Source organism: Bos indicus x Bos taurus, chromosome 2 (genome assembly GCF_003369695.1).
Source record: "Bos indicus x Bos taurus breed Angus x Brahman F1 hybrid chromosome 2, Bos_hybrid_MaternalHap_v2.0, whole genome shotgun sequence".
Taxonomy (NCBI): Eukaryota; Metazoa; Chordata; class Mammalia; order Artiodactyla; family Bovidae; genus Bos; species Bos indicus x Bos taurus.
In genome coordinates, this window is record NC_040077.1 from 372,048 (window position 1) to 394,694 (window position 22,647).

At 39.6% G+C, this 22,647-nt stretch overlaps 1 protein-coding gene across 3 annotated transcripts in view; it reads right to left on the reverse strand.

The window, feature by feature from the left end:
- OCA2 (OCA2 melanosomal transmembrane protein) overlaps positions 1-22,647 on the reverse strand; it is a 285,968-nt gene that overhangs the window by 175,444 nt on the left and 87,877 nt on the right. For all 3 annotated transcript variants that reach the window (XM_027554353.1, XM_027554352.1, XM_027554354.1), the window contains one exon: positions 17,491-17,629. In XM_027554353.1, coding sequence (XP_027410154.1) covers positions 17,491-17,629 — 139 coding nt within the window. The remainder of the gene's footprint in view (positions 1-17,490; positions 17,630-22,647) is intronic.

Consider the following 22,647-nt stretch of genomic DNA (forward strand, 5'->3'; position numbering starts at 1 on the left):
TTTGTAGTCTCTTCTCACAGTGGCTGGTTTTGATATATTTGTGTGTGGATGATTTCCTACTTTGCTGTTTGTTTGCCTTTACTGGTGAACTTTTCCATTCATAATTTTCTTGTTTCTAGTTGTATCTTTTCTTTTTCTTCTTAGATACTTCTTTCACATTTGTTGTAAAGCTGATTTGGTGCTTTTAAATTCTCTTAGCATTTGCTTGTCTATAAAGTTTTTAATTTCTCTGTCAAATCTGAAAGAGAGCCTTGCTGCATATTCTTGATTGTAGGCTTTTCACTTTCATCACTTAAAATATTAATATAACATGCCTCTTCCTTCTGGCCTCAAAAGTTTCTGCTGAAAAATCACTTGATTACCTTATGGGGATTCCTTTGTATGTTATTTGTTGCTTTTCCCTTGTTGCTTTTAGTATTTTCTCTTTGTCTTTAATTTTTGTCAGTTTGAGTAATATGCACCTTAGCATGTTCCTCCTTGGGTTTATCCTGCCTGGGATTCTCTGAGTGCCTGATCTTGGGTGACTATCTCCTTTCCCATGTTAGGGACATTTCCAGCTATTATCAATATCTTTTCAAATATTTCCTCAGGCCCTTTCTCTCTCTCTCTTCCTCTTCTGGGGCCCGCTGCAATGCAACATTTAATATTGCCCCAGAGGTCTCTTAAACTGTTCTCATTTGTTTTCATTCTTTTTTCTTTATTCTAGTCTGTGGCAGTATTTCAACCATTCTGTCTTCTAGCTCATGTATCTGTTCTTCTGTTTCACTTATTCTGCTAAGGATTCCTTATAGTGTATTTTTCACTTCAGTTATTGCATTGTTCATCTCTCTTTGTTTATTCTTTATATCTCCTAGCTCCTTGTTAAACATTTCTTGTATCTTCTCAATCCATACCTCCATTCTTTTTCCAAGATTCTGGATCATCTTTACTATCATTATTCTGAATACTTCAGGGGGTAGATTGCTTATCTCTACTTCACTTAGTTATTCTTCTGGGTTTTTTTTTTTTTCTTGTTCACCTAAAATATACTCCTTTGCTATCTCATTTTGTGTAACTTTCTGTGATTGCATTTTCTATTCCAAAGGCTGCAGGGTTACAGCTCCTCTTGCTTTTGGTGCCTCCCTTCTTGGTGAGTAAGCCTGACTTGAAAGGCTTGTACAGACTTCCTGGTGGAAGGGACTGATGCCTTCCCACTGACAGATGGAGCTGGGTCTTGTCCCTCTGGTGAGTAGGGCCATGTCAAGGGTATGTTTACTTTTTTATTTTTACTTTGAAATACTGTTGACTTACAATGCTGTGCCAATCTCTGCTGTACAACAAAGTGACTCAGTTATATATATATATATATATATATATATTCTTTTTAAAAATATCTTTTCCATTATGGCTTATGCCAGGAGATTGGCTATAGTTCTCTGTGCTATACAGTAGGACCTTGTTTATCCATTCTAGATATAATAATTTGCCTCTACCAACCTCTAATTCCCAGCCTATCCCTCTCCTTCCCCACCCCTTTGACAACCACAAATCTGATCTCTATGTCTGTGAGTCTGTTTCTGTTTTATAGATAGAAGTAGAATGTTTAGAGGTGGCTGTATGTAGCCTTAGGAAGATTTTAGGTAGCTTGTCTGATGATGGGTATGGCTATATTCCTGTGTTACTGGTTGTCTGGCTTGAAGTGGCCTAGCAGTAGAGCCTACAGGATGTTGGGTGGTGCCAGGTCTTGTTGACAAAGTGGTGACCTCCAGGAGAGCTCAGGCCAATGAGCGCTCCATGGTACCTCTACCACCAGTGTCTTTGTTCCCACAGTGAATCACAGCTTCCCCCTGCCTCCCCCAGGAGACCCTCCAAGACAAGGAGGTAGTTCTGGCCCAGGCTTCTATTTAGTCACGGCTTTTCCCTGGGTCCCAGTGCACACAAAATCTTGTGTGTGTCCTCCAAGAAAGGAGTTTCTATTTCTTCCAGTCCTGTGGGGTTCCTGTCATCAAGTCTTACTGGCTTTCAAAGCCAAATGCTCTGGGAGATCCTTGCCCTGATGCCAGGATCCCAGGCTGTGAAGCCTGACATGGAGCTCAGAACTCTCACTCCCATGGGAACACCTCTGCAATACAATTGTTTTCTGGTTTGTGGATTGCCCACCCAGTGGGTATAGGCTTTGATTTTATCATGATTGCACCCCTCCTACTGTTTCACTGTGGCTTCTTCTTTGTCTTTGGATGTAGAATATCTTTTTTGGTACATTCCAGTCCGTTTTGCTAGTGATTTTTCATCAGTTAGTTGCAATTATGGTGTTTTTGTGAGAGGAGCTATGCACAAGTCCTCCCCCTCCACCATCTTGTTTCCAGCCCTTCAGCACTTTCTCCAGCTTAGTACTGTTTTTCAATTATTACTCTGAATTACACATTAAGTATTAAATCTCTCTGTGAATATTTTAAATTAACTTCAAATTTTATTTTAATTTGATAATCATTCTCCCTATTCCAGTAATGAACCTATTAATACCAAATAACTGTGCCCATCATGTGATTCAAATGTATAGCTGTGCTGTCATTATTGATAATGAGAATTTATATGTTAATCTCTGCTAAATACACTCCCTGGAACTATGTTTTCATTTGTGGCTACATATAAGTAGTGAAAAATGTTAGTTGCTCAGTCATGTCCAACTCTTTATGACCCCATGTACTGTAGGGTCAGAGGAACCTGACCCCTTCTAGGTTCCACTGTTCATGGAATTCTCCAGGCAAGAATAATGGAGTGGGTAGCCATTCTCTTCTCCAGGGAATCTTCCCTGATGCAGGGATTGAACCTGGGTCTCCTGCATTGCAGGCAGATTCTTTACCATCTGAGCCACCAAGGAAGCTTAGCAAAGCTCACTCCATGTAAATAAATATACCCTTATCTCTGAACTACTATAAAATGAATTACAACCACTCTTGGTTATCCACAAAAAGATATTAATTAGATACCTTTTCTGAAAGATATGCTGCTGCTGCTGCTAAGTCACTTCAGTCATGTCCGACTCTGTGCAACCCCATAGACGGAAGCCCACCAGGCTCCTCCATCCCTGGGATTCTCCAGGCAAGAACACTGGAGTGGGTTGCCATTTCCTTCTCCAATGCATGCAAGTGAAAAGTGAAAGGGAAGTCACTCAATCATGTCCAAATCTTAGCGACCCCACGGACTACAGCCTGCCAGGCTCTGCCGTCCATGGGATTTTCCAGGCAAGAGTACTGGAGTGGGATGCCATCGCCTTCTCCACTGAAAGATATAGTTTAACCCAAAAAAAGGAGGGAAAGTCACTGAGGGGAAGACAAGGAATGTCATCTTTAATAAAACAGGACAGCCCTAAATCCACATCCCCAGGGGATGTCATTTTGGCACAAAGCTGGGTAAGGAGCCAAGGCTTAGCTTTAGTGCAATCAGAGAGGGTGCTCACCTCCAGGGCCCTTTAGGTGTTTTTACAAAACCTTACCTTTATCCCTTACTGTTAGGTTTAAACTCTGGATATTCACAACACCATGTCAGAATGCCATGGAAGAATGTGGGAATAGTTTAACAGACTGCTCTTTCCCTTCATCTTTCTATGTGACTTGGTAAAGGCCCAGGACCCAGGCCCTATTTGGGTAACATCCTACAGATTAGTCAGAGCATTCAGATCTAGGACTCTAGGAAGAGGTTTAAAAGAATGTAGAGTTAGCTCAATTTGTGTCCAAGAGAGACATTATGCCTAGTTCTTGTTGTTCTGTTGCTCAGTCGTGTCCAACTCTTTGCAGCCCCATGGAATGCAGCACACCAAGCTTCCATGTCCTTCACCATATCCCAGAGTTTGCTCATGTGAATTGAGTCGGTGATATCAACCAACCATTTCATCCTCTGCCATATCTTTCTCCTCTTGCCTTCAATCTTTCCCTGCATCAGGGTCTTTTCCAGTGAATCAGCTCTTTGCATGAGGTGGTCAAAGTATTGGAGCCTCAGCTTCAGCATCAGTCAATCAAATGAATATTCAGGGTTGATTTCTGTTAAAATCATATTGACTGGTTTGATCTCCTTGCAGTCCAAGGGACTCTCAAGAGTCTTCTCCAACACCACAGTTCAAACACATCAATTCTTTGGTGCTCAGACTTCTTTATGGTCCAACTCTCACATCCATACATGACTACTAGAAAAATCATAGCTTTGACTAGATGGATCTTTGTCAGCAAAGTAATGTCTCTACTTTTTAAAAAACTGTCTAGGTTTGTCATAGCTTTTCTTCCAAGGAGCAAGTGTCTTTTAAGCTTGTGGCTGCAGTCACTGCCCTCTGTGATTTTGGAGCCCAAGAAAATAAAGTCTGTCACTGTTTCTATTGTTTCCCTATCTATTTGCCATGAAATGATGGGACTGGATGCCATGATCTTAGTTTTTTTAATGTTGAATTATGTCTAGAGTCTTACATTAAAACTAATGTAGGGGAACAAAATGGCGGAGGAGTAGGTGAACGTGTAGTATATCTCTCTCCATGGATACATCAGGAATACCCCTTCAGACACAGAAGTGCATGCAGAACACCAGCTGAGACCAGACAGGAGTACCTGACCAGTGGAAAAGAATATATAGAACCATGCAAAACTCAGTATGACGAAGGAACTAGGGGGAAAAACAGGAGTGTTCAGTAGAACTGGACCTGCCCTCAGAAGGTGGGGGAACTGAAGCAGGGGTTCAATCTCCACATCAGGGCAATTATCTGAGTCAGAGGAGAAATATTTAAGGCTGACAGGGAAACAGCTGATCTGTGGCAGCCTAAATGGAATGAGAATCAGACGGTCCCTGCCTCAGCCCTACATACCCTGGACAGGGACCCAGGACCCTGGAAGGCACAGTGGCTGGGACTGGAGTTTAGGGGTTGTGGAACAATCCTAGGGCGAGGGCTGCTGTTGACTATGGAGAGACAGATCGAGGGGATGTGAGGGAGAAGACTGTGGTGGGAAATGCCTGTGGAGGAAAGCCAGGCAGCCATGGAAGCAAGGCAATACTGCTCAGTCATGTAGGGGGTGGAGCCATCACCATAGCCTCTGTCTCCCCACACGCCAGCATCACTAGCTGAACAACAGAGAGAATGGCTCATCAAATGCCTGATGCACTGAACTACAGATTAGGACCCCACCCAGGGTGCCCCTTTAAGTGCATGACACACTGATCTACAGAGCAGGACCCCACCCAGGGGGCCTCTCTATGTGCCTGATGCACCAAACAACAGAGAAGGACCCGAGGCAAGGGAGCGCTTTAAGTGTCTGAACATGCGGAGCTATGGAGAAAGATTGGCCAAAGAGGTGATCTGATCACCAGCTAAAAGAGGGTCAAAAAAAGACTCTGACAGGGCCATAACTTCTGCATCAGAGGCAGTCCATGTCCCTGCACACTTGGCACTGCCGGGGTCCCCACAAGCCAAGAAGCTGCAACACCTTCACATTCAACACTCACTGGGGCAGAGCTGTCACAGCAAAAAAAAAAAAAAAAGTCTTGCATCTATGCGCACAGGGTCACTTCAGTCATGTCCAGACTCTGTGACCCTGTAGACTGTGACCTGCCAGGTTTCCCTGTCAGAGAAGGGGTTCTTCAGGCAAGAATACTGAAGCTATTGGCCAAGACTAGTGGCCATACCCTTCTAGAGAACTATATTTCCTGCCACCCTAGCTGGCAACTCCTCTGAGTACCGTGCTGTCAGAACTCCTGCAGTCCAAGCAGCTGCACCAGCTCCACACCTGAACCTCACAGGGGCAAACCCAAGGCCTCCAGGGCAGCCTTGGGAGCAAACCCCAGTGGAGGACCCACCTGTAGAGGTAGAAATAAAACCACAATCAAAATCCAGGGGCAAGCTGGCTAAGGAAGAAGACCCAAAACTTTCCCACCAGCTATACAAGCAGCAAACTAAATCCACACAATTAACTAGGAAGACTCTGTGTGTGTAGAATATATAAAAGGTCACTGAGAGCTCCCACAAAAGAAAATGCACTAATTCTGATAGCTGTGGACATTGGAGGAGAGAACACACAGGAGTAGGACCAGATTAGAATCTAAGCTGCCCCCAGAGCTGGTACAGAGATCAGAACAGTGTTGAAGGGCATCCTGGGGAGGGGAGGTGGACTGTGATTCCCAGCAAGGGAAAGGACTCTGACAGCAGTGACTCAAGAAAAACATTTATTATCCTTCTGTTTTGACTTGTTTTTATGTTTTGACTGTACCCAGCAAAGATCTCATTCAAAATTGATGGTATTTCAGACAAGCAAAAGTTTTCAGACAGGCAAAATTTAAGAGAATTCACTACCACCAAACCAGCTTTACAACAAATGTTAAAGGGACTTAATAGTCAAGAAATACAAGAGAAGAAAAAGATCTACAAAATCAACCCCAAACAATTAAGAAAATGGCAATAGGAACATATATATAAATAATTACTTTAAATGTAAATGTATTAAATGCTCCAATAAAAAGACACAGACTGGATGAATGGATACAAAAACAAGATCCATATATGCTGTCTACAAGAAACCCACTTCAGACCTAAAGACACATGTAGACTGAACGTGAGAGGCTGGAAAAATATATTCCATGCAAATGGGAAGCAAAAGAAAGCTGGAGTAGTAATCCTCATATCAGACAAAATAGATGTTAAAATAAAGAATATTACAAGAGATAAGAAAGGACACTACATGATTGTAAAGTTAAAAAATAAAATATATGGCAAAACCAATACAATATTGTAAAGTTAAAAAATAAAATAAATAAATAAAAATAATAATAAAATAAAATAATTTTTAAAAAAAGAAATAATGAGAAACAAAAATGAAAGGACACTACATAATGATCAAGGGATCAATCCAAGAGGAAGACATAACAGTTGTAAATATATATGCACCCAACATAGGAAAACCCAATACATAAGACAAACACTAACAGACTAAACGGAGACAGTAACACAATAATAGTAGGAGACTTTAACACCCCACTCACACCAATGGACAGATCATCAAAACAGAAAATTAATAAGGAAACACAAATCTTAAATGATACATTAGATGAGCTAGATCTCATTGATATCTTCAGGACATTCCATCCAAATGCAGAAGAATATACCTTCTTAAGTGTGCAGGGAACATTCTCCAGGATAGACCACATCTTGGGTCATAAATCAAACCTAATAAATTTAAGAAAATTGAGATCATATCAAGCATCTTGTCCAACCACAACACTATGAGGCTAGATACCAATTACAAGAAAAAACTGTAAGAAACACAAACACATGGAGATTAAAAAAACCTGTTTCTAAATAAACAACAGGTTACTGAAGAAATCAAAAGGGAAGTAAAAAATTTTCTAGAAATGAATGACAATGAAAAAACAACAACTCAAAACCTATGGGATGCAGCAAAAGCAGTTCTAAGAGGAAAGTTTATAGCAACACAATCCTACCTCAAGAAACAAGAAAAACATCGAATAGACAACCTAACTTACACATAAAACAACTGGAAAAAGAAGAACAAAAAAAAAAATTAGTAGGAGGAAAGAAATCATAAGAATCCGGGCAGAAATAAATGAAAAAGAAAAGAAAGAAACAATAGAAAAGATTAATAAAACTAAAAGCTGATTCTTTGAGAAGATAAACAAATTGACAAAACTTTAGCCAGATTCATCAAGAAAAAAAGATAGAAGAATCAAATCAATGAAATTAGAAATGAAAAAGAAGAGATTACAATAGACAATGCAGAAATACAAAGGATTGTAAGAGACTATTATGAAAAACTATACGGCAATAAATTGGATAACCTGGAAAAAAATGGACAGATTCTTAGAAAACTTCAATCTTCCAAGACTGAACCAGGAAGAAATAGAAATTATGAACAACCCAATTACAAGCTCTGACATTGAAGCTGTGGTCAAAAAACAAAAGCCCAGGACCAGATGGCTTCACAGGAGAATTCTATCAAACTTTTAGAGAAGAGTTAATGCCTATCCTAAAACTTTTTCAAAAAATTTCAGAGGAAAGAACACTTCCAAACTCATTCTATGAGGCCATCATCACCCTGATACCAACACCAGACAAAGACAACGCAAAAAAAGAAAACTACAGGCCAATATTACTGATGAATATAGATGCAAAAATCCTCACATACAGGGTTATCATTACCATCTTTCTAAATTCCATATATATGCATTAGTATACTGTATTGGTGTTTTTCTTTCTAGCTTACTTCACTCTGTATAATAGGCTCCAGTTTCATCCACCTCATTAGAACTGATTCAAATGTATTCTTTTTAATGGCTGAGTAATACGCCATTGTGTATATGTACCACAGCTTTCTTATCCATTCATCTGCTGATGGACATCTAGGTTGTTTCCATGTCCTGGCTATTATAAACAGTGCTGCGATGAACATTGGGGTACACATATCTCTTTCAATTCTGGTTTCCTTGGTGTGTATGCCCAGCAGTGCAACCCAGAGGGATGGTATGGGGAGGAAGGTGGGAAGCGGGTTTAGGATGGGGAACGCATGTACACCCGTGGCAGATTCATGTTGGTGTATGGCAAAACCAATACAATATTGTAAGGTAATTAGCCTCCAATTAAAATAAATAAATTTAAATTTAAAAACAGAAAACAAATCCTCAATAAAATTTTAGCAGACAGAATTCAGCAATACATCAAAAAGTTCATACACCATAATCAAGTTCGGTTTATTCCAAGAATGCAAGGATTCTTCAATATACACAAATCAATCAATGTGGTACACCATATTAACAAATTGAAAGATAAAAACCATATGATAATCTCAATTGATGCAGAAAAAGCCTTTGACAAATTTCAGCACCCATTTATGATTAAAACTCTTCAAAATATGGGCATAGAAGGAAACTACCTCAACACAGTAAAGACCATATATGATACGCCTACAGCAAATATTATTCTCAATGGTGAAAAACTGAAAGCATTCCCCCTAAGATCAGGAATAAGACAAGGATGTCCACTTTCACCACTATTATACAACATAGTTCTGGAAGTTCTAGCTAGAGCAATAAAAGAAGAAAAAGAAATAAAAGGAATCCAGATCAGAAAAGAAAAAGTAAAGGTCTCACTGTTTGCAGATGACATGATACTGTACATAGAAAACCTGAAAGATAGTATCAGAAAATTACTAGAGCTAATCAGTGAATTTAGCAAAGTTGCAGGATACAAAATTAATACACAGAAATCACTTGCATTTCTATATACTAAAATGAAAAATCAGAAAGAGAAATTAAGGAATCAATCCCATTCACCATCACAACAAAAAGAATTAAATATCTAGGGATAAACTTACCTAAGGAGACAAAATAACTCTACACATAAAATTATAAGACACTGATGAAAGAAATCAAATATGACATATACAGATGGAGAGATATTCCATGTTCCTGGGTAGGAAAAATAGGAAGAATTAATATTGTAAAAATGACTATACTATCAAAAGCCATCTACACATTCAATGCAATCCCTATCAATTACCAATGGCATTTTTCACAGAACTAGAACAAAAAATTTCACAATTCATATGGAAACACAAAAGACCCCAAATAGCCAAAGCAGTCTTGAGAAAGAAGAATGGAGCTGGAGGAATTAACCTTCCTGGCTTCAGATTATACTACAAAGCTGCAGTCAACAGAAATATAGACCAATGGAACAAGAGAGAAAGCCCAGAAATAAAACCATGCACCTTATGGGTACCTTATTTTTGACAAAAGAGGCAAGAACATACAATGGGGCAAAGACAGCCTCTTCAATAAATGATGCTGGAAAAACTGGACAGTATCACTGACTCGATGGACATGAGTCTGGGTGAACTCCGGGAGTTGGTGATGGACAGGGAGGCCTGGTATGCTGCGATTCATGGGGTCGCAGAGAGTCGGACATGACTGAGCGACTGAACTGAACTGAACATGTAAAAGAATGAAATGAGAACACTTCCTAACACCATACACAAAGATTAACTCAAAATGGACCTAAATGTAAGACCAGAAACTATAAAACTCTTAGAGGAAAACAGAGACAGAACACTTGATGACATAAATCAAAGCAAGATCCTCTATGACCCACCTCTTAGAGTTACAGAAATAAAAACAAAAATAAACAAGTGTGACCTGATTAAACTTAAAAACTTTTGCACAGCAAAGGAAACTATAAGCAAGGTGAAAAGACAACCCTCATAATGGGGGAAAATAATAGCAAATTAAACAACTGCCAGGGAGAAGGCAATGGCACCTTACTCCAGTACTGTTGCCCGGAAAATCCCATGGACAGAGGAGCCTGGTAGGCTGCAGTCGATGGGGTCGCTAAGAGTCAGACACTCAGTGACTTCACTTTCACTTTCCACTTTCATGCATTGGAGAAGGAAATGGCAACCTACTCCAGTACTGTTGCCCGGAAAATCCCATGGATGGAGAAGCCTGGTAGGCTGCAGTCCATGGGGTCGCACAGAGTCGGACACAACTGAAGCGACTTGGCAGCAAACAACTGACAAAGGATTAATTTCCAAAATATACAAACAGTTCATACAACTCAATATCAGAAAAACAAACAACTGAATCAAAAAGTTAGAAAAATACCTAAACAGACATTCCTCCAAGGAAGACATACAGATGGCTAACAAACACATTGAAAAGATGCTCAACATCTCTCATTATTAGAGAAATGCAAATCAAAACTACAATGAGATACCACTTCATGCCAGTCGGAACGGTCATCATCAAAAAGTCTACAAACAATAAAAGCTGGAGAGGGTGTGGAGAAAAGAGAATGCTCTTACACTGTTGGTGGGAATGTAAATTGATACAGCCACTGTGGAGGACGGTATGGAGATTCCTTAAAAAACTAAGAATAAAACCAGCAATCCCACTCCTAAGCATATACCCTGAGGAAACCAAAATTGAAAAAAGACACATGTAACACATTGTTCATTACAGCACTATTTACAACAGCTAGAACAACCTAGATGTCCACCGACAGAATGGATAAAGAAGTTGTGGTACATATACACAACGGAATATTACTCTGCCATAAAAGGAATGCATTTGAGTCCATTCTAATGGGGCGGATGAACCTAGAACCTATTATAGAGAGTTGAAGTCAGAAAGAGAAAGATAAATATCATATTGTAACACATATATACAGAATCTAGAAAAATGGTACTGAAGAATTTATTTGCAGGGCAGCAATAGAATAGACTCACAGACATGGGGAGAGGGGAGGGGAGATGTATGGAAAGAGTAATATGGAAACTTACATTACCATACATAAAATAGATAGGCAATGGAAATTTGCTGTATGGCTCAGGAAACCCAATCAGGGGCTCTGTATCAACCTAGAGGGGTGGGATGGGGAGGGAGATGGGAGGGAGTTTCAAAAGGGAGAGGATATATAAATACCTATGACTGATTCATGTTGTGCTTTGACAAAAAAAAAACAAAAACAAAAACAAAATTCTGTAAAGCAATTATCCTTGAATAAATAAGTAAATAAATACTAATGTGATGCCAGCCAGAGGCAGCTAAACTGTTGCAGCATTCATTAATATATTGCCATAAAAAGAAGAGACAAATAACAGAAACAGAAAGCCAAGTTCTAAACTTAGTCTAATAAATTACAGTAACCATGCTCTCACTTGAACTACTTCTATATCTATTCTACTGTAAATTATCTTTTCTACTAAGAATTTTAAAGTTTTGGCCTTTATATTCATGTCTATAATCTACATTTCAGCTAATCTTTTGATAAAGTAGAAGATGTGGACTGAAATTCATTTCTCCTGCATATGCATGTTCATTCATTCCAGGACTCTTTGTGAAAAAATTATCCTTTCTCCACTTAATTGGCTTTGCACCTTTGTCAAAAATCACTTTGTCAAAAGTCATGTATGTGAGGATTTATATCTGAAATTTATATCTGGTATTTATATCCTTTGTTCTATTTATCTTCCACTTATCTTGATGCTAACCACACTGTTTTTGTTATTTGTGGCTTTATAATAAGTTGTGAAATTAGGTAGTACTAGCCCTCCCAATTTGTTCTGCACTTTAAGACTTGTTTTTGACCATTCTGGATACTTTGAATTTCCATATAAATTTTAAAATCAGTTTGTCAATTTCTACAAAAAGAAAAATTTGCTGTTTTTTTATAGAAATTGCATGACTCTATAGATCAATCTAGGGAGAACTCATACTTTAATGATGTTGAGTTTTCTGATCCATGACCAAAATATATCGCCCCATTTATTTTTATCTTCTTTAATTATTCTCTGCAATATTTTGTTGTTTTCTTGCATATGTTTGGTCAGATTTAACCTATTTTATATATTGATGCTATTGTAAATGGCATTTTTATTTCAGCTTCCAATTGTTGTTAGAATATAGAAAACCATTAATTTTTCTATATTGATCCTGTATTGTACATTTCTTAATTTTAGTTATGATTTTCAGAAGTTTTTGTTTTGTTTTTTTCTTTTGTAGATTCCTTCAGATTTTACACATGAACAATCATGTAATATGCAAACAGACTTAATTCTTCCTTGCCAGTGTGGATGCCTTGTATTTCTTTTCTTGACTTATTGTGCCAACAAGAGCCTCGAGTAAAATGCATTTAAGTGGTAAGAACAGACATCTTTGTCTTGTTTCTGATCTGAGGAAAATATTCAGTTTTCCTCTTTTAACTATGATGCTGGCCATAATATTTTCATAGATGCTCTTTATCAGGCTGATGAAGCTCACTTTTTCCCTACTTTATTGAGTGATGTGATCAGTAATGGATGTTGACTTTTCCTAATATTTTTCTATATCTATTGAGATAATCATATGGATTTTCTCACTTAGTTTGCTAGTAAACTGCATTGGTTGATATTTTCAAATATAGCATCAATCTTCCATTTCTAGGATAAATTCCACTTGATTATTATGTATTATTCATTTTATAAGTTGTTAAATTGGATTAGCTAATTTTTAAATATATTATTTGTGCTCATAAAAAGTATTTGTCAACAGTTTCCTTATCCTGGTTTTATCTGCTTTAGGCATCAGGCCTTTATAGAGTAAGTTGAGAAGTAGTCTCTTCTCTTCAATTTGCTATAAAATTTTGTGTAGAATTGGTATTGTAGTATTATTGCTTCCTTAAACATTTGGTAGAATTCACGAAAGCTATCTTAGCCTGAGTTTTTTGTTTGCTTTGCTTTGTTCTTTCTGGGAAGGTTTTTCATTACAAATTCAATTTCTTTAATAGATATAGGGCTACTCAGGTTATCTAGTTCCTCTTGAGTGAGGTTTGGTAGAGTACGTCTTTCAAGGGAATTGTCCATTTAATCTAAATTGTGAAAGTTATTGACATAGAGTTGTTCACAATACTCCCTAACAATATCTTTAATGTCTGTGTGCTCTGTAGTGATGTAATTCTCTTATTCCTGATACTGGTAATTTATGTCTTCTCTCTTATTTTCTTCATCAGTTTGGCCAGAAGTTTGTCAGAATCATTTATCCTATCAAAGAACTAGCTTTTTCTTTCATTGATTTTCTCTGTTGTTTTTCCTGTCCTCCATGCTGTGTTTCTTCAGCTTACTTTCAGTTTAATTTGCTCTTTCTTATCTAGTTTCTTCAGACTGAAGCTGAGGTCACTAATTTGAGACATTTCTTCTTTTTTAATTGGTATTTAATGGTATATAATCCCTTCTAAATACTGTTTTAGAGCAGGGACCAGAAAACTACACTTGCAGGCTAGAATATAGACATGCACATTCATTCGTGTGTTGTCTGGGGCTGTCTTCCTGCAACAGTGGCAGAGTTGAGAGATTGCAACAGGAACCATAAGGCCCATATGCCTGTAATAGTAATTATATGGCCTTTTAAGAAGTTTGCTGACTCCTGCTTGAAAGGAACCCTAAAAATTTTGTTTCCATAATTCAATTCAAAATATTTTGCAATTTCACTTTCTTCCTTGATTCTTGGAATATTTTACATAGGTTTTTCAATTTTATGCTGTTAAAAATAGCTGTTTTATATAGATCTTTTAAATATCTACTTTTAAAACAACTATTTCTTATAATTTCCAAAATGAAATATCCAAGTCAAAGTATAGGTCTTGAAAAAGTAAATAACCCATTATGCCTTTTTTTAAATCAAAGTATCATCAGTTTATAATATTATTTAAGTTTCATGTGTATAACAATTATGACATGGTTTAGTGTAGTTTCTTCATGTTTCTTGTGCTCTGAATTCATTGGACTTCCTGAATCTCTGAGATTATATCTTTCATAAAATTTGAAATTTTAGACCATGTTTTCTTAAAATGTCTTTCTCTGTTCCCCTCTCCTTCAGAGATAAGAATTATAAATATATTAGGCCACTTGGAGTTTCCCTTCAGCTCGTAAATGTCTTTCATTACTTTTCACTTTGTTTTATTTTGGACCTATGTCCTTAACATTGGAAAAGACTCTGATGCTGGGAGGGATTGGGGGCAGGAGGAAAAGGGGACAACAGAGGATGAGATGGCTGGATGGCATCACCAACTCAATCCACGTGAGTTTGAGTGAACTCCAGGAGTTGGTGATGGACAGGGACGCCTGGCGTGCTTCAGTTCATGGAGTTGCAAAGAGTTGGACACGACTGAGTGACTGAACTGAACTGAACTGATGTCCTTAATTTCACTAATCTTTTCTTATGAAATTCTTAATTTGCTGTTTTAATCCTAACAGGAGATTTTTATCTCATACATTACAGTTTTCATTTTTAGAAGTTTGATTTGGGCCTTTAAAAAAAATATCTTTCATGTTTCTTTTTAACTTAATGAACATCTGGAATACAGTAAAAATTTAAAAAAAAAAAAAAAAAACGGTTTTAGTGCACTTGTCTGTTAATTATAACACCTGTGTCTATTCTGGGTTGATTCCAAATGGTTCATACTCTCCTCATGATAGATCAAATTTTCTTGCTTTTTGGCATGCCTGGTAATCTTTGATTGGATGTCAGACATTGTGATTTTTACCTTGTGTGTTGTTGGGTATTTTTGCACAGAAGGGGACGACAGAGGATGAGATGGCTGGATGGCATCACTGACTCGATGGACATGAGTCTCAGTGAACTCTGGGAGTTGGTGATGGACAAGGAGGCCTGGCGTGCTGCTATTCATGGGGTCGCAAGGAGTCGGACACAACTGAGCGACTGATCTGATCTGATAAATATTCTTGATGTTTGTTTTTGGATGTAGTTAAACTATTTAAAAACAATTTGATTATTTGAGGTCTTTAAAATTTATTAGGTGGAATCAGGGCCAATACCTCATGAATTAAGAGGTTTACAGTCTTCCTGGCAGAAACAGACATTATTCTTGGCCCTCAGTATATCAAGCACTCTTCCCTCTAATCTTTTGGGTTTTTCTTCCCCTGGACACAGGTAGTTTCCCTCTGCAAGTACTCAGAGGTTCTCTCTGTGTCCAACTCTCCCCTCTCTGGTTCTCTGTCTTGTTCCCTCCAGAGTAAGTTCTACCTCCTTGACTCTAGAAATATGGTGGGCTCCACATGGGTTCTCTCTCCCTGAACTGCATCCTGGAAAATCTCTCAAGGCAGTGAGCTGGGGCAACCATAAGTTCATTTCATTTGTTTCCCATTTCTCAGGGATCATTGCCCTTTTTTACCTGATATCTAGTACCTTGATTATCACTCTCTGGTTTTGGTTTGTTTCTGGTTTTGTTTTTTGGATTTTGGTTTATTTTCTTTTTGGATGTCTCAAGCAAGAGGGTAAATACAGTCCCTGTTACTCCATCTTGGTCAGAGCAGCTTTTATTATATCCACATACAAACATTCATGCAGACTACATGCACCAAAATAAGCGCCCTTGTAGCTCAGTTGGTAAAGAATATGCCTACAGTGCAGGAGACCTGGGTTCAGTCTCTGGGTCTTGAAGATCCTCTGGAGAAAGAAACAGCAACCCACTCTGGTATTCTTGCCTAGAGAATTGCAGGGACAGAGGATCCTGCCTGGCTACAGTCCATAGGGTTGCAAGAGTCAGACATGACTTAGTGACTAAACCAAGCAACTAAACAAAATATTGAGAAGATTTATTTCTGGATGATGGGATTATGACAATTTTTTATTTCTGATATGTGTGTGTGTGTGATTTACATTCTCTAAAATAAATGTATTACTATAAAATAAAAATAATAAAACATTATTTTCCTGTGAAAATAGGTCTCTCTCTCATGTGTATGCAACCTATCCTGGGTGACAGATTACAAAGCAAATTACAGGGTTCACATACTTTCTGGTGTGCTCATGTGACATGGTCAGGAGGGGCCTGCTGCTCAGCTCATGCAGCAAGACTGGTGAAGTGTCACAGTTGGCTTTCAGAGCAGTCAGGGAGTATTAAATTTAGCCAAAGTATCTAAGTTGTACCCTGAATCTCTAGAACACAGTAGGCCCACAAAATGCCCTTCAACACCTTGGAGCCATGAACTCTCAAAGGCTTAAATATTTTTATGAAAGACAGCAAATATACACAAACATACTAACACACTTCAGAGACACACAGGCATAAATGTATCACCTATAATAAGTGATACCAATTTGAAAGCATTTTTATTGATACTTCAGAGAAGAGATATTGAGAAAATTCTAATGATCAAAGAATGACAAATAAAAATTAATTGTATACTTTAACCTTAACTCTGCTGCTGCTGCTGCTAAGTCGCTCCAGTCATATCCGACTCTGTGTGACCCTATAGACGGCAGCCCACCAGGCTCCACCGTCCCTGGGATTCTCCAGGCAAGAACACTGGAGTGGGTTGCCATTTCCTTCTCCAATGCAGGAAAGTGAAAAGTGAAAGTGAAGTCGCTCAGTCGTGTCCGACTCCCAGCGACCCCATGGACTGTAGCCCACCAGCCTCCTCTGTCCATGGGATATTCCAGGCAAGAGTACTGGAGTGGGGTGCCATTGCCTTCTCCGAACCTTAACTCTAAGATATGTAAAATACTATTTGCACTCTCTTTAATACTTTGTTTTTATTTTTGTTTACAAGAAATTATATATTAATAAGAGCTTACCAAAAATCCAGAAAGACTTTCATTTTCTCACCCTTATTTTAAAAAACTTAAGTTCTTCATCAATGAAGAACTTATTCATCCACCTCAGTTGAAAAATGAGAGGGAGCAGACCATTTTGTTATTAATATTGTTGGAAGAAACCTCAATTCCCATTAATATATTATAGCAGACTATGACTAAATAGAAAATGTAATCATTTTCTTAAAATTTTATCAGAATGAGAATGAAGTCAATTCAGACCACTACATTAGAGGATCAGTCACCTAACCTCCCACTCTCAAGATGACCAAGAACACTCCATAAGAGGAAGTGATATCCATGTTGGTAAAATGTTACTAAATGTGCAAGTAAGCTGGGTTCTATATTTATTGGAAACAATCTGATTATAGTGATACATACCATCTTCCTCAACTCCTGGTTGGAAACAATAAGGACATTTGGTGGGTCCCCAATGGCAGTGGCAGCTCCCCCAATGTTTGTGAAGATCACTTCTGCAATCAGGACTTGTCTTGGATCAAGGTTGAGCACCTCACACAATCTGTCATAAATGAAGGAAAATGAAAACAGTCCCACTATCCATATTGTGAAAGGCATATGTGTGACCTAAATATTTTCAAAGCACTTGCAGGTATAAGAAGCATGCACACACACACACACACACACACACACACACATCTATGAGAAAGGCAATGCTGAGGGGTAAACAATGACAACAGTGCTATAGAGCTACAGGATACAGTTGACTCTCAGCACTTCTCTGAAAGTTAACACAATCCATCTGAACCATCCATGTGAAAATACATTCCTGCCTCACCCCCACAGGTCTGGAGGAAGCACTTGGTGTACAGGCTCCCTTGCAGGGCAGGAAGTGGCCCAGATGAACGCATCTTTGCCACCAGACCCCTCTGAGTCAAGGTGGGGCTGGAGCAAAAAGCACTGTTGCCCAGTAGCTCACACCACACCTGCCAACCTAGCTCCTTACCCACCTTACCTTATCAAATGCTGAGGCACTGTGCTTAATTCTAACAAGGAGTACACATTCTATAGCAGTGGCTTTCCATCTTAGCTAAACATTAGATTTGTCTGGGGATCTTGACAGTCTTGCTACCCAGCTCATGATAGAACAACCCCTGGAGATGGGCCTAAGCAGCAGCATTTATAGCTCCCCAAGTGGTCCACTGAGCACACAGTTGAGAAAGGCTGCTCTAAAGAAAGTTCAGGGAAAACCTCACGGCGTCTCCTCCACCCACCCATTACATTGCCCACTTTCTTACAGAAGCCAGGCCTGAGTCTGGATGCTGGCGGCAAGGGGAGCCCCTGCTGCACTCAAGGACCTTTTTTGGTGGGGGTGCCCTGTGGCATGAGGGATCTTGGTTCCTTACGAGGGAGTGATTCCATACCCCCTGCAATGGAAGCTCAGAGTCTTAACCACCCGACCACCAGGGAAGTGCCTCAAGGGTCCTTTCTACTATCTTCCAGCTCAGAGTATAGCCAGCAGCTTTTCTGAGTAGGATTGGCCTACAGAGCTGTGTAGAAGTTGAGAAGGGAGTTCAAAAAAGAGGATCAGACTCCAATCAGCAGCAGCAGCTTTCAACTAAGGAAGCCCCAGGCTCTGCTTTTAGCAAGAAAAGGATTCGTGTGTGCTAATCAACAACGCCAGATTTGGATGTCTAACTGTAAAGATGGTGTGCTGTGCTGTGCTTGGTTGCTCAGTCATGTCCGACTCTTTGCCCATGGACTGTAGCCCACCAGGCTCCTCTGTCCATGGGGATTCTCCAGGCAAGAATACTGGAATGAGTATCTCCTCCAGGGGATCTTCTTAACGTAGCAATCGAAGCCAGGTCTCTTGCATTGCAGGAGGATTCTTTACCATCTAAACTACCATGGAAGCCCAACTCTAAAGACTAATGTTACTCAATCCAGACAGAGGCAGAAGAAATGTGATTAAGCTTAGAGAGTCATAAAGAATATAATAGTATAATATAAACAATGAATCTGAGCACACCAATACTTTAATCATGAAAGATGCAATTTGTATACTAATAAATGGAATTGCTATTCCCACATAGCAATTATAGTGTGCTCACTCACCTAGAGCCAGACATCCTGGAGTGTGAGGTCAAGTGGGCCTTAGGAAGCATTACTACAAACAAAGCTAGAGGAGGTGATGGAATACCAGCTGAGCTAGTTCAAATCCTAAAAGATGATGCTGCTAAAGTGCTGCACTCAATAAGCTAGAAAATTTGGAAAACTCAGCAGTGGCCAAAGGACTAGAAAAAGTCAGTTTTCATTCCAATCCCAAAGAAAGGCAATGCCAAAGAATGCTCAAACTACCACACAATTGCACTCAACTCACACACTAGTAAAGTAATGCTCAAAATTTTCCAAGCTAGGCTTCAATAGTATGTGAACCGAGAACTTCCAGATGTTCATGTTGGATTCAGAAAAAAACAAAGGAACCAGAGATCAAATCGTCAACATCTGCTGGATCATAGAAAAAGCAAGAGAATCCCAGAAAAACATCTACTTCTGCTTTATTGACTACGCCAAAGCCTTTGACTGTGTCAGAACAAACTGTGGAAAATTCTTCAAGAGGTAGGAATACCAAACCACCTTACCTACCTCCTGAGAAATCTGTATGCAGGTCAAGAAGCAACATTTAGAACTGGACATGGAACAACAGACTGCTTCCAAATTGGGACAGGAGTACATCAAGGCTGTATTGTCACTCTGCTTATTTAATTTATATGCAGAGTACATCATGTGAAATGCGGGGTTGGATAAAGCACAAGCCAGAATCAAGACTGTCAAGAGAAATATCAATAACCTCAGATATGCAGATGACACCACTCTTAGGGCAGAAAGTGAAGAGGAACTAAAGAGCCTCTTGATGAAAGTGAAAGAGGAGAGTGAAAACTGGCTTTAAAATTCAGCATTCAAAAAACGAAGATCATGGCATTTGGTCCCATCACATCAAAGCAAATAGATGGGGAAACAAGGGAAACAGTGACAGACTTTATTTTCTTGGCCTCCAAAATCACTGCAGATGGTGACTGCAGTCATGAAATTAAAAGACACTTACTCCTTGGAAGAAAAGCTATGACAAACCTAGGCAGCATATTAAAAAGCAGAGATGTTAATTTGCTGACAAAGGTCCATCTAGTCAAAGCTACATTTTTTCCAGTAGTCATGTGTGGATGGACCATAAAGAAAGCTGGGCACCAAAGAATTGATGCTTTTGAGCTGTGGTGTTGGAGAAGACTCTTGAGAGTCCCTTGGACTGCAAGGAGATCCAACCAGTCCATTCTGAAGGAGATCAGTCCTGAATATACATTGGAAGGACTGATGCTAAAGTTGAAGCTCCAATACTTTGGCCACCTGATGCAAAGAACTGACTCATTGGAAAATACCCTGATGCTGGTGAGAGGGTAACAGACAGGAAGGCTAGGGGGTCTCCAAATGGAGAAAATAGACTGCAAGGGTCGCATGTTTCTTATCTCTCTCTTAAGTGGCAGGAGGAAACAAACTACAAGTGTCAGATTTTTTCCCCTTCTCTATACAAAATGAAAAGGAGGTTTCTCTTAAAATTCTGTGTTGCCATGACAATACCTGGCTCCACCTAAACTTAACTTTTCTCAAACCTTGAGCTAATCAATGCATTTTTCTTATGGAAATGCTTTTCTTAAGCTATGTTAATCAACTATGTATTTACCCTAGACTCTCTCTTCAAGTCAGTTCTGCTTAAGACTCAGAACCTATAAGGGCTTAACAAACCTGTATGTTTTACTTATACATTGTTCTCCTAATCTATGTTAATGAACTATATATTTACTTGGAAACCTGCCTTTCTTCAACATTCATGTCGATCGTTTTATGGCCTGGGATGATTCACCTGGTGCCAATGTTATCTCAAAATGTATGTTGTGGTTGAGGGACCTGGTGCCACTTTGAGTTTTGAATCATCTCCTTTCTCTAATTAACAACTCACTGATAGGTATAGACTAGCAGGCAGGTACTCTTTCTACCCCCTTCTGATGTCTATGTCAAAAGCTTTCTCTATCTCTTTTATACTTTAATAAAGCTTTATTAAATACACAAAAGCTCTCAGCGATCAAGCCTTGTTACTGACCCCGGATTGAATTCTTCTCCAGAGACCATGAATCCCGGCGTCTTTCATGGCTCAGCAACAATCTTTCAGTGGGAAAGATTCAAGGCGGGAGGAGAAGGGGATGACAGAGGATGAGATGGTTGGATGGCATCACTGACTCGATGCACATGAGTTTGAGCAAGCTCCAGGAGTTGGTGATGGACAGGAAAGCCTGGCATGCTACAATCCATGGGATAGCAAAGAATCAGACATGACTGTGCAACTGAACTGAACTGATTCTTACATAAAATTACAAAGCCAGTTCCTAGCAGAGTGAGGATGTAAACAAATCCCAGCAAGGCTGAGACAACCCTCAGCTGTGCAAGCTGTACAGGGATGTTGAGAATCAGGGTGCCATCATCAGGGTGTGTAGTGACTTGCTGGAGTCTGGCACATTGTGAGATGGTTTCAAACCACTGTCAGCAGCAGAGTTGCCCTGGTTGGAGGGTGGTAGGTGTGAACTGCCTCTTGCCCACTGAGGTGTCCAGGGGCAGGGTTGGTTTTAGCATATGCTTTATCCACCATTTACCCTCAGAAGAACTATACCTCTGGGTATTGGGAGGTGCTGCACCTCCTGTGCAAGAAGGCTAAATCTAGCATCCTGCCCCTCAAATCCATACTTGCACGTGGACCATGACAATGCAGCCAGACTTGCAGAAGCTTGGGCAACAGATTAACTCATAACACTGCAGGCCAATCCACGAGATGCTACTAACTCTCTGTTCCTCTCTACCCTTCCTTCTCCTCTCCCTACTCCACATTCTAACTTACTCCTCCTCTGAGGGTCACTACTCTCCCAAACACCAAAGGCATCACCCAGAATTAGTCCTGAGCTCTGTAAGAAGCCCCTTGTTGGTGACATTGAACTTGCTGTGTCTCATGCCTCATAAGCAGGAGAATCTCTTATCTGGTAGAATCCTCAGAACACTAGCTTATTTTAATTTCTTTGATGGAACAACCCAGATCAGTGCAGCTGAAGTGAGTTGTCCTCAGCTGAAGTGAGGACATTTAGACAAATGTCCTTACTACCTAGCTTCCCAGAAGCCACCAGGCATACCTATAACCCCTCAGTCTCTCTAGAACCAGCCAGCACCAGCACATGTTGAGTCTAAGCAGGGGAAGACCATGATATGCTAGGAACCATCTTTAAAATAAAGGACATAAAGTCTAGATAAAAGTGTAGGTCCATGACCTTGGAAGGGGCTGCACAATCACAGGCTGAAGCCCAAGCCCCAGGAGGCCCCATGCAATCAGTCCCACAAATGAAATGGGTGGAATTAAAAAGAGCAAAATGGAATCAAACTGAATTTCTCTTTCCCAAAGTCATCTTGCAAGGCCTTGCCAGGCCAGGTCATGCAACCCTCCAGTAATCCCACAAGGATCCTGCCAGAGCAAGACAGTAGCCCCAC